Source organism: Lepus europaeus, chromosome 23 (assembly GCF_033115175.1).
Source record: "Lepus europaeus isolate LE1 chromosome 23, mLepTim1.pri, whole genome shotgun sequence".
Lineage (NCBI taxonomy): Eukaryota > Metazoa > Chordata > Mammalia > Lagomorpha > Leporidae > Lepus > Lepus europaeus.
The window spans coordinates 6,106,301-6,118,701 of record NC_084849.1 but is presented as its reverse complement, the minus strand read 5'-3'; the positions used below and the strand labels follow the sequence as shown (position 1 = coordinate 6,118,701).

Sequence of the window (12,401 nt, the reverse complement as noted above, 5' to 3'; positions counted from 1 at the left end):
TCTCCCTCTGTAACTCTGACTTTCAAATAAATAAATAAATCTTAAAAGAGAGAGAGAAAGTCAGTCCAGAGTAGCCAGGACTTGAACTCGGCCCCTGCTATGGGACGCAGGCACCCCAGCAGCTGCTTGACTCAAGGTCCACAACGCCTGCCCCCAAGCTGGTTTCTTAGGAGTCTTTTCTCCTGATGGCAATCTCATACCATTGTCTCAGAACAACTCCTACATTCAGTCTCAGAAGGGAAATAAGCCCAAGAACAGCATTTTTTTTTTTTTTTGGACAGGCAGAGTGGACAGTGAAAGAGAGAGAGACAGAGAGAAAGGTCTCCTTTGCTGTTGGTTCACCCCACAATGGCCACTATGGCTGGTGCACCACGCTGATCCGAAGCCAGAAGTCAGGTGCTTCCTCCTGGTCTCCCATGCAAGTGCAGGGCCCAAGCACTTGGGCCATCCTCCACTGCACTCCCAGGCCACAGCAGAGAGCTGGACTGGAAGAGGAGCGACCAGGACAGAATCCAGTGCCCCGACTGGGACTAGAACCCGGGGTGCCAGCGCTGCAGGTAGAGGATTAGCCTAGTGAGCCATGGCGCCGGCCAAGAACAGCATTTTGAAAGGCTTAACGGGATAGTACGATAGTAGAAAGCTGGAGGTCAACACATTTTGAAGTTTACTTTTTTCTTCTTTTTTTTTTTTTAAGATTTATTTTATTTATTTGAAAGACAGAATTACAGTGAGAGGTAGAAACAGAGAGAGAGGTCTTCCATCTGCTGGTTCACTCCCCAGATGGATGCAACAGTCGGAGCTGTGCTGATCCGTAGCCAGGAGCCAGGAGCTTCTAATGGGTCTCCCACGTGGGTGCAGGGGCCCCAAGGACTTGGGCCATCTTCCACTGCTTTCCCAGGCCACAGCAGAGAGCTGGATCAGATGAAGAGCAGCCAGGACTAGAACCAGTGCCCATATGGGATGCCAGCACTTCAGGCCAGGGCATTAACCCGCTACGCCACAGTGCCGGCACCTCCCCCCCCCCCTTTTTTTTTTGACAGGCAGAGTGGATAGTGAGAGAGAGAGACAGAGAGAAAGGTCTTCCTTTTTGCCGTTGGTTCACCCTCCAATGGCCGCTGCGGCCGGTGCATCATGCTGATCCGAAGCCAGGAGCCAGGTGCTTCTCCTGGTCCTCATGCGGGTGCAGGGCCCAAGCACTTGGGCCGTCCTCCACTGCACTCCCGGGCCATAGCAGAGAGCTGGCCTGGAAGAGGGGCAACCGGGATAGAATCCGGTGCCCTGACCGGGACTAGAACCTGGTGTGCCGGCGCCACAAGGCGGAGGATTAGCCTGTTAAGCCACGGCGCCGGCCCTCCCTTTTTTTTTTAAATATAAATTCTTTTTTTTGATGTATTTGAAAGAGTTAGAAGGAGAGACAGAGAGAGATAAAGAGAGAAATCTTCTGTCTGCTGATTCACTCCCCAAATGGCCTTGATAACTGGGGCTAGAGGCCAAATCCAGGAGCCAGGAGCTTCTTCTGGGTCCCCCACATGGGTGCAGGAGCTCAAGGGTTTGGGCCATCTGTCCGCTGCTTTCCCAGGCTTGGAGGCCTATTCATTTGTGCGAAGTCCCCTAAGCAGTATGCAAGTGGATCCTGCCAGGGCTGGGCTGAGACTCGGGCTGAATCTTACCCAGGTCTCCCAGGCAGTAAAAGGTGGAGCCCTGGCTGGAACCTAGCAGGTCCCACAGGTCCGGTGCCCTTTGCATCGTGCAGTCTTGTGCGTGCTCAGGAAACAGTGGGCCGCTCCGCTCCACTTGGATCTCCCAGCTAAGCTGTGTGCAGAGAGCTGCCAGGGATGCATTGCCAGTGACAGTGGTCTTGCCTCACTGGATGTAGATTACTCCAAAATCAGCAATTAGGGCAAAAATGCCAGGATGGCTGAAGTTACCTGAGGGTCAATAAAAAAGCAGGTGTTTAGGGGCCACACTGGGGGGTACCTGCGGCGCAGCAGAGGCCGTGGGGCGGAGACCGGCGCGGGTCAGGTGACCATGGGCATCACTACCGCGGTGAAAGTAGCTGGGTTTCCCTTTTTATTTTTTCTTTGTGCGTATAATTGAATTCACATAGCTAACAGGGACTCCCTGTGAGCGATGCAGGCCCCCTGTGGATCTGTTACACTGTTGACTTGTGCGGCGCAAAGGCGTGAATTAATAACGACCTGGCCCGGCGCTGCTGTGCTGTTCTGAAGCTTCTCGAATGCCACACGTGTGTTACCTTGAGAAGGAAGGTGACACCACAGGCCTGAGCAGCCGGCCTGCTTTAGGGGGCAGGAGTGGCCTTCAGAGGCTCCTCCCCACACTCTCCACTGCCTGGTCCTCGGGCCGCCCATAGATGCTTCCCTTGTGGAGTTGGGGTCTCCGCGGAGCCCGCGCCTCCCTCTTCGAGTGCTCTCCGCAGGTCGCCAGCGTGGTGACGATCCGCTGCACTGGTGCACAGCCCTGGGGAAGGTGCAGCAGGCGTTTGCGTGCAGGGCCCAGAGATGAGTGGTAAACGCCTGTGTGCTGTGTTAGGTGTCCTGAAAACGGGCCGGTGCACAGTCGGGCTCACTGTACCCATTCAGCCGGAGCCCCGTTTTTAGGAAGGTGTTTGCTGTGGGAGGGGCAGCGCCTTTACTTCAGCCATCCTTAGGTAGTGAGGGCTCGTCGGGTTTTTAAAATTACTTTTAATTGAGACATAATGGAACCAGCCCTTCAATGTGGGAAGTGAGCATCTCACGTTGTAGCTTAGCCTGCTGCTCCACACCACTGGCTCTTGAGTTTGATTTTTTGTTTTGTTTTGTTTTGTTTTGTTTTTTAGAGCATGCCCTTCTTTTTTTTTAAAATTTATTTATTTATTTATTTTTGACAGGCAGAGTGGACAGTGAGAGAGAGACAGAGAGAAAGGTCTTCCTTTGCCGTTGGTTCACCCTCCAATGGCCGCCGCGGTAGGCGCGCTGCGGCCGGCGCACCGCGCTGATCCGATGGCAGGAGCCAGTTGCTTCTCCTGGTCTCCCATGGGGTGCAGGGCCCAAGCACTTGGGCCATTCTCCACTGCACTCCCGGGCCACAGCAGAGAGCTGGCCTGGAAGAGGGGCAACCGGGACAGGATCGGTGCCCCGGCCGGGACTAGAACCCGGTGTGCCGGCGCCGCAAGGCGGAGGATTAGCCTAGTGAGCTGCGGCGCCGGCCTGATTTTTTTTTTTTTTTTTTAGATTTATTTTTATTCATTTGAAAGGCATAGTTAGAGAGAGAGAGACAAAGAGATATTTTCGGGGCTGGCTCCGTGGCACAATAGGTTAATCCTCCACCTGCAGCACCGTCATCCTATATGGGTGCCGGTTCTAGTCCTGGCTGCTCCTCTTCCGATCCAGCTCTCTGCTATGGCCTGGGAAAGCATTAGAAGATGGCCCAAGTCCTTGGGCCCCTGCACCCACTTGGGAGACCGGGAGGAGGCACCTGGCTCCTGGCTTTGGATTGGTGCAGCTCTGGCCGTTGCAGCCAATTGGGGAGTAAACCAGTGGATGGAAGACCTTCTCTCTGTCTCTCCCTCTCACTGTCTGTAACTACCTCTCAAATAAATAAATAAAATCTTTATATAAAAAAGAGATATTTTCCATCTTCTGTTGTGCTTCCCAAATGGCTACAACAGCTAGGCTTCTTCCAGGTCTCCCACGTGGTTGCAGGGGCCCAACCACTTGGGCCATCTCCTCTGCTTTCCCAGATGCATCAGCAGGGAGCTGGGTCGGAAAAGGAGCAGCCAGGACTTGAACCGTGGCCATGTGGGATGCTGGCATTGCAGACAGCAGTTTAACCCACTGTGCCACAATGCTGGCCCCTCCTGAGTTTGATTTAAGTGAAACATTTATTGTTGGTGTCTCAGCTCTGTGGGAATCAAATCATTTCTCCTAAAACATAGTAACATTTTTTTCTCATATGATATGTTACCTTAGAGTCTTTCTTTTTCTTTAAGATTTATTTATGTATTTAGAAGGTAGAGCAAAAGAGAGAGAGGGAGAGATAGAAATAACTTCCATCTGTTGGTTCACTCCCTGAATGCCTGCAGTAGCTGGGCTGGACCAGGCCAAAGCCAGGAGTCAGGAGCTTCATCTGGGTCTCTCCACACTGTGCTCTGCTGCTTTCTCAGTCGCATTAGCAGGAAGCTGGTTGGGAAGTGGAGGAGCTGGGACTCGAACTGGCACTGTCATGTGGGCTGCTGCTGTCGCAGGCTGCGGCTGAACCCACTGGGCCACAGTGCCCGCCCTGATCTCGTCTTTCTGCAGGTTCTCACCTGCTCATCGTCAGGCTAATCTACAAATGCGATTTCTCCTAGCTGGGACTGGAGTGCTCACGTTTAACCACGGTGTCCGTGGGCCTTGTAGAAGAGGACTTTAAAAACACGACGGTGCCTCTCTCAGTCCTTGCTCACTGAGAAACTGAGTGTGTTACTCTGCATGCGAAGGAGAACTGTCAGTCTCGGCTCCTAGCAGGTGAACAGAGCTCTCAGGAAATCAAAGGCTTTGAAAGTGGACGGGGCTTTTAGCGAAGCCGAAGCACCGCCTGCTCCTGCGGGGTTGAGTTTTCCTGTTGGGAAGATTTATGGTGACGGGAGGTTTAAACTGAAAGTTGCTTGTGTGATACGGGAAATGTTTAAAACTAAAGTGATGCGTAGCAAGTGTCCAGATTTGGAAGCCACTCCCACTTCCTCCCCTGCCAAGAGGAAGAAAAATGACTGTCTTTAATCCTCCCGTCTAAGCTCACTTCCAGTTTCAGCCCCTTCGCGCTCAGAGATTCTCTGTGTTTAGGTAAATACAAACACACATGTGAGTTTGAATCACTTTGTGCAACTCAGCATTAACTACACTGAAAGTTTTTCCATTTGGGAACAGCGTAGTAGCTCAGCAGGTTAAGCCACCACTTGTGACGCTGCTTCCAGTCCCAGCTGTTCCACTTTCAGTCCAGCTCCCTGCTAACGCCCCCGGGAAAGCGGCAGAGGATGGCCCAAGTCTGTGGGCTCCTGCACCCACATGGGAGGCCTGGATGGAGTTCCTAAGCTCCTGGCTTCATCCTGGTGCAGCACCGTTTGTTGTGGCCATTTGGCAAGTGAACCGAAGGATGGACGATATCTGTCTCTCTTCTTCCTCTCTCTCTGTCACTGTGACTTTCAGATAAATAAATAAATCTAAAAAAGACACAAATTTTCCCATTTGGCGAATGAGCTGGTCAGGATCACAGATCGAAGCTCCCTGGTCAGCCATTTTGCTACATTTAAGTTCACAAACAACAACAACAAAATGTTAGTGTCCCCTCTCCCCCCACCTCCAGCTGTAGCCGGCATTGGGAAGTGAACCAGCTCGTAGAGGATCTCTGGCTCTTGTCCTCACTCCCTCTCTCTCCTCTTGCAGTCACTCTGCCTTTCAAATCAGTAAACAAATCTTTAAAAAATAAAGTCAGTTGTTGGGAAGGGGGCTCTGCACAGATAAGGCTGGCGGAACGTGCTTTGACGGTTGTCCTTCAACAGTGGAGAGAGAGAAGAGGAAAGATGAGCTACTGGACATCGCGAAGTCAAAACAGGAGCGCACCAGTGCCGAGCTGCACAACCTGAGACAGGTGGGCGTCCGGGGACCGCTCCCTGCCCGTCTCCCAGAAAGTCCGTGCTGTTGGATTGTGGGTGGTCTTTCGGGATCCAAATTACCTTGGGTGCAAACTGTGTTTGGCATAGCAGATGGGGCCTTCCTTACGGTAATTAAAGGCTAGGAGACCACTACAAACCTGTTGCTGACAAGCAAAAATAAAAGCGAGTGTATTTACTGTATTTCCCCAGTAGCCACCTGATCTGGTTTTGGGTTTGAAGCTGCCATATCGTGCACTGGTTCAGTTTGGTCTGGTTATATTCCCTGTCGACTTGTCCGTGTCTGTGGCAGATTTATGTGAAACAACAGAGTGATCTGCAGTTTCTGAATTTCAATGTGGAAAATTCTCAGGAATTAGTACAGATATACGACTCCAAGACAGAGGAACCAAAGGCTCTGGAGTGCAGGTAATCCTACTGAGGCGATGTCACGGTGCACTTGTACTTTTTTTTTGTTTGTTTGTTTTTAAGGTTTATTTGAAAGAGTTACACAGAGAGAGGAAGAGAGAGAAAGGGAGAGATCTTCCACCCACTGGTTCACCCCTCAAATTGCTGCAATAGCAGGACCTGGGCCAGCCCAAAGCCAGGAGCCAGGAGCTCTTCCAGGTCTCCCACATGGGTGCAGGGGCCCAGGCACTCGGGCCATCTTTTGCTGCCTTCCCAGGAGCATTAGCAGGGAGCTGGATCGGAAGTGGAGCAGCCGAGACTTGAACCACAGTACCCATAAGAGATGTGGCGCTGCAGGTGGCTTCTTAACCACTGAGCCACAGTGCCAGCCCCATATAAATAAATCTAGAAAAAATGAGGCGTAGGAAAGAGAGGGCCTCGGCAAGCCCTCCACATGGCATGGAAGCGCAGGTCTGCACTGGACAGACCTTGCTGCCCGCCACTCGCGGGGCCTGAGGCCTTGCTGGGTGCTGTTCCCCTGGTGCTCCAGGTCCCAGCTGCTGCTGTGCCCAGGAGATACCCAACCAGCTCAGGGTGCTCTTCCCGGAAAGCCCCCAACAGATTGGCTCTTTGTTCTCTGAGCTCCATTGACCTGAGACGAGCTGCGGCCATTCCTTGAAAGCATAGAGTGGTTTGTGCCGTGGCAGCGGGCGTGAGCTGTGTTTTCCAAGGATCAGGTGGCCTGAGTGCATGTGGCATGCACACTTCGGAGGGAAATGGTCCCGTCTTTGTAGCAGTCTTGGTCCGTTGTCGTATACAGTCACTGCAGCAGGAGATAAGGACAGGAAGGGAAGGTGGAGGGAGGGGCTAGGCCTGGGCTGTGAAGACCAGCAAGTGGGTCTTCTAGGGCTTCGCTGTGTTCATGAGATGAGAGTGTCAAATGTATCTCACCACCTCTGTGTTTTTGTAATGTTACCATAGCAGAGACATGTGTTTATCAGACCTTGAGATTCACCACTCAAAAGTCGACATGAAAAGGGAGAAACATCAGAAGTCACTGGTTAAGGACCAAAAACTGGAGGCAGCGTTGGCTCAGCACAGTAGGCTGGACAGGGGCTCCTGTGACGCCTGCAAGGAGGGCCGGCTGCAGGCGGGCGCTGCATTCGGGGAGAAGGGCGCGGTCGCACTCTCATCTCTGCTCACCAAGGACTCGACAGAGAGGCAGAAGCCGTGGTCTCTGGGAGGGAAACTCCAAACTGAGCCTGAAAGCAAAGTGACCTTGTGCAAGGCCCACGCGAAGTCACCAAAGGGCGATGGAAATGGGCTTCAGAACGAAGAGACACCCGCGGCCGGCGACAAGCAGTGGCATGCCGTGAACGTCTACCTGGGCCTGGCCGGCTGCTCTGGCCCCAGACCACCGGAGAAGCTGGATGTGGAGTGTCAGGGTCACACAGAAAGGGCCGAGATCTCTTGTGGCCAAGACAGCGAGGCCTGTCTGGATGACACTGACGTGTGTGAGTCTGCATGCTGCCACCCCAGCAACCTTGTCGTGGAAGCGCTAGGCCCCGTGTCCGACGTCGAGTGGATGAACATCTTCAAGCCTTCCAAGACGCAGAGGATCGTCCGCCACAAATCCGTGTGCACCTGCTCAGGAAGCGTTGGTGGCGTGAAACACAGCTCCTCCATGAGGTTGGTAACGGCCTGGCCGTGCACACCGACGGCAGAGGCAGAAAGGGCCGCCGCGGCCCCTCTGTGCCCACGGTGAAGCGGAAGTGGTGTCTGCGAAGGGCAGGCTTGTCTCAGGCGAGCCATTGGGTCTTTTCCTCACTGCATGGCAGAGTGCGCCGTTGTTTGTACAGGGACTACTAGATTCCAGCGAACGGCCTCTGAGGCAAAGGTTTTGCTTGAAAACAAAGCCAGTTGTCATGAGTTGAGCAAATATGTTTTATGAAAAACGCAAACAGACGGTCACCACACAGTGGAGTGCTGCTCGGAGCAGCCCTCACCCAGGAGCCGCTGTGGAGGTCAGACCGCGTGTCCCGAACCTGAGCGGGGGTCTGCCCGGGTCCGGGGCCACCTGGCGTTTTGTGTGCCTGTGTGTCCAGCGCATGCCTGCCTCTGGATTTACATTTCCCAAGGTCTCTGTTTTTTAAAACTCATGTGTGAGAGAGAATATTTGTGTTTAACAAGCTGCTATAAGGTCCTGGGGTTTTTGGGAGAGGAAACAGATGAGTTATCAGCTTGTGCGGTTCTCCGGGCTCGTCTGCCTGTCCGGGTTGCCGAGTCCTGTGGCTGAGCGGTGCTGCAGTGCTGTTTCTAAATGAGGCACAGCTCTTCAATCCCAAATCACAGGAAGGACGAGCTTTCCATACTGAGAACCTTCCTGGTCGTCGTGCTGACTGTCGTGGGACTGCGCGTTTGAGCCTCTTCATTCGGAGTACGCTTGGGCTCGTTTAGAAGCTTGAGTCATTTACAGCTCATCCAGATATTCTGCCAGATTGCAAACTCTAGAAAAAATTGTTGTCCCACTAAATGTCATCTATTCATATTGGGTTTTTTAAAGATCTTCTTTGAATAATTGCAAATATCAGTAGGGCACAACTGCCCGTTTCTCACTGGTAAACGTGAACACTCATGTTAAGGGGAGAGCTGGTGGCAGACGGTTTTGAGCATAGTGGATGGATGTAAATTTAATGAGTGAGACACATTCACTGTTCCACTTAGTCATCTTTCAAGGCCCCCTTGGCCTTGCTTCCTTAGAGTGACCCAAGTCCACTTGTTCTTCCCGCAGAGGCACATGCCAGGGCACCGTGTGACGCATGTGTGATTGTGTGGAAGAGAGAGTTGTAGATTGTAGGAGCTGGGTGCCCACTTCCTTATCTGACTGCAGTGTTGGCATTCCCGCAGCAGTGCCTGGGCAGGGAGGAGCTCCCGGTCGGCTGGAACTTGAGTGACATGCACAGAAACTCCGCCCCGTGTTTGCCCCGGGTACTGAGGCCCTGCCGACCTCAGCGGTCCCCACAGTGGAGTCCACCTTCACAGAAGGGCTTCACAGAGCCATGCCCAAAGCCCGGCGTCCTGCCAGTCTTGCCTTAGGCTGAGACCGCTCTCCCCTCCCTTTCCAGCATCCAACATCCTGTCCCTGGAAACTTCTCCTTGTGTTGTCTGGAGGAGGGAAAGCTCCCACTGGGCAGTGACTCTTAACCGAGAACTTTATTTTGCTTCTCGTTTGTGTGAGGAATGCCACGCATGCGTCTCTGGCTGAAGAAGTGACTTTTTGCCCCCCTGGGCCACGTGGCGGGGGCGGTGCTGGCAACACGCTGTTCTGAGTTCCGCTCGGTTCTGCTGTTCACAGGGAGCTGATGGCCACCCAGCACACCCACTGTTTGGGTTCTTCGAAGCCTGCCTCGCGGGAGGACGAGGCCGAGGCCTCGTGTGGTAAAAAGAGCCCGAGCAAGCCTTCGTCCGCCCCCAGGGACGCGGTGCTGCCCGCCGAGCAGGTCTGTATCTTGCCCAGCTCCCGGCCCCTGCGTCAGCCTTCTCACCAGAGCCTTTGCCTTCTTCCCTGTGCTCGCTTCATTCTGGCCACTCAGTGATTTTAAATTATAGGACTTGTTTTAAGCAATCATTTTTTTTCTATTAAGAGAAGATTGTATTGCTTTTTTGAGTAACTTGATAGGTGTTCATGGTTAATAAAGAAAACAACAAAGCAGAACAGAACAGCGCCCCGTAAGGCACACCCAGCTGCTCGTGTGCAGCACTTCTTGCCAGCAGGCACCCCAGGAGACGTGGCCTTGCTGAAAGTGGTGTGTGCCGTGGACGTGGCCGGGGCTGTCCCGGGTAGGAGAACTGGTGTTCTTGATTACTGGGATGGCGAATTTTTTTTTTTTTTGGGGGGGGGGGGAACAGGTAGAGTAGACAGTGAGAGAGAGAGAGAGACAGAGAGAAAGGTCTTCCTTTTGCCGTTGGTTCACCCTCCAATGGCTGCTGCGGCCAGCGCACTGTGCCGATCTGAAGCTAGGAGCCAGGTGCTTCTCCTGGTCTCCCATGGGGTGCAGGGCCCAAGCACTTGGGCCGTCCTCCACTGCACTCCCGGGCCACAGCAGAGAGCTGGCCTGGAAGAGGAGCAACCGGGACAGAATCCGGCGCCCCAACCGGGACTAGAACCTGGTGTGCCGGCGCCGCAGGCGGAGGATTAGCCTAGTGAGCCTTGTTGCCAGCCTGGGATGGTGAATTTAGGCCTTTGTTCTGCTAATGAGAAAGCCTGGACCTGACCGTGGGCCATCCCGGCCACTCTGTCGCACCTGTCGCCTTCAGCACCTTGCTGCAAGAATTCAGGTAACTACAGCGTGGTTAGTTTTTCCTCAGTGTAAAGATTAAGTTAATCGCGGCTCACTGGGCTAATCCTCCACCTTGCGGTGCCGGCACACCGGGTTCTAGTCCCGGTCGGGGCACCAATCCTGTCCTGGTTGCCCCTCTTCCAGGCCAGCTCTCTGCTGTGGCCTGGGAGTGCAGTGGAGGATGGCCCAAGTCCTTGGGCCCTGCACCCCATGGGAGACCAGGAGAAGCACCTGGCTCCTGCCATCGGATCAGCACGGTGCGCCGGCCGCAGCGCGCCTACCGCGGCGGCCATTGGAGGGTGAACCAACGGCAAAAGGAAGACCTTTCTCTCTGTCTCTCTCTCACTGTCCACTCTGCCTGTCAAAAAAAATTATTTTTCCTTCCTTTTTCAGTATTTAAAAGTTATTGATAGGCTAGCACCCTGCACCTGCATGGGAGACCAGGAGGAAGCACCTGGCTCCTGCCTTCGGAACGGCACAGCGTGCCGGCCATAGCAACCATTTGGGGGGTGAACCAATGGAAGGAAGACCTTTCTCTCTGTCTCTCTCACTGTATAACTCTGCCTATCAAAAAAAAAAAAAAGTTATTGATTTATTTGAGACAGAGAGCTCCCACCTGTGGTTCATTCCCAGGTGCCCGCAGCAGCAGGAACTGGGCGAAGACCGAAGCCTGGGGCTAGGAGCTCGATCCAGGCCTCCCCATGGATGGCAGGGACCCAGACACCTGAGTCATCATCTGCCTCCCAGAACCTGCATTAGGAGAAAGCTGGAATTGGCAGTGGAGCTGGGACCCCCAGGCATCCCAATACGGGATGCTGGTGTCTTAACTGCTAGGCCGGACTCCTGCCTCTTCTTTCTTAAAAAATGAAATGGGCCCACCAGTTCATTTCAGATGATAAAAAAGAGAAACAAGTTTTGAGTCAGCACAGGTTTTTTTTTTTTTTTTTTTTTTTTTTTTTTTTTTTTTTTTAAGTTCCCTTTCTGCGCGGCGGTTAGTTTCTGTGCACAGCTTGGAGGAAGGAGAGGAGAGCGGTGGTTCTTCCTCCACGTGTCCCTCAGCATAGCTGCGGCCCCGGGAGCTTGCTGGACGTGCATGCTCTCAGGCCATCCTGGACCTCCTGAGTCAGAACTGTGGGAGCCAGCGCAGCCCCCGGTGCTCTGATGCTCGCTGGGCTGTGAGAACCTCTGAGTTAGGAAAGGAAAGACTGACCTCCACATCCCACCTTTTGGTTTTCTTACTTGGGGAAGTTTGACTGAATCTCCACAGCTCACTTTTTTATTTTTATTTTTGTTTCTTTTCTTTTCTTTTCTTTTTTTTTTTTTTGACAGGCAGAGTGGACAGTGAGAGATTTGCCATTGGTTCAACCTCCGTTGGGCGCCGCGGCCGGCGCATCGCACTGATCCGAAGGCAGGAGCCAGGTGCTTCTCCTGGTCTCCCATGCGGGTGCAGGGCCCAAGCACTTGGGCCATCCTCCACTGTACTCCCGGGCCATAGCAGAGAGCTGGCCTGGAAGAGGGGCAATCGGGACAGAATCCAGCACCCCGACCGGGACTAGAACCCGGTGCCGCAAGGCGGAGGATTATCCAAGTGAGCCGCGGTGTCGGCCTATTTTTGTTTGTTTTCATTTCATTTGAAAGGCAGAGAGCTCTTCCATCTCCCCAGTGTCCACAACAGCTGGGACTGGGCCAAACCACAGCCAGGAGCACAGAACTCGATCTGGGTCTCCCGCATGGATGGGGGAGGGGAGGCCCATGTTCCTGAGCTGCTTCCCAGGGTGTCCCTTAGAGGAAGCTGGACTGGCAGCAGAGCCAGGACTCGAAGCCCAGCTCCCACCCCTCGCTTCTTTTTGCAGTAGAGGGCTGGGCAGCCGGCTGTGTCTGCGTCTCTGGGGTGATTAACCCAAGTCCATGGCCTCCCCTGCTGAGGAAATGAGCACTGGCGACTAAAGCGAAGCCCACTGCCAGTCCCTGCGCGCTGCCGCACTAGCCCTGTCCCCGGTCCGCTCAGGTGTCTGTATTCCCATCTG

The 12,401-nt window shown here is 53.6% G+C and overlaps 1 protein-coding gene across 4 annotated transcripts in view; it reads left to right on the top strand.

The window, feature by feature from the left end:
* Window positions 1-12,401, top strand: part of CCDC62 (coiled-coil domain containing 62) — a 42,182-nt gene that overhangs the window by 16,211 nt on the left and 13,570 nt on the right. For all 4 annotated transcript variants that reach the window (XM_062182019.1, XM_062182018.1, XM_062182017.1 and 1 more), the window contains exons 7-10: window positions 5,537-5,625; window positions 5,940-6,055; window positions 7,016-7,723; window positions 9,390-9,534. In XM_062182019.1, coding sequence (XP_062038003.1) covers window positions 5,537-5,625; window positions 5,940-6,055; window positions 7,016-7,723; window positions 9,390-9,534 — 1,058 coding nt within the window. The remainder of the gene's footprint in view (window positions 1-5,536; window positions 5,626-5,939; window positions 6,056-7,015; window positions 7,724-9,389; window positions 9,535-12,401) is intronic.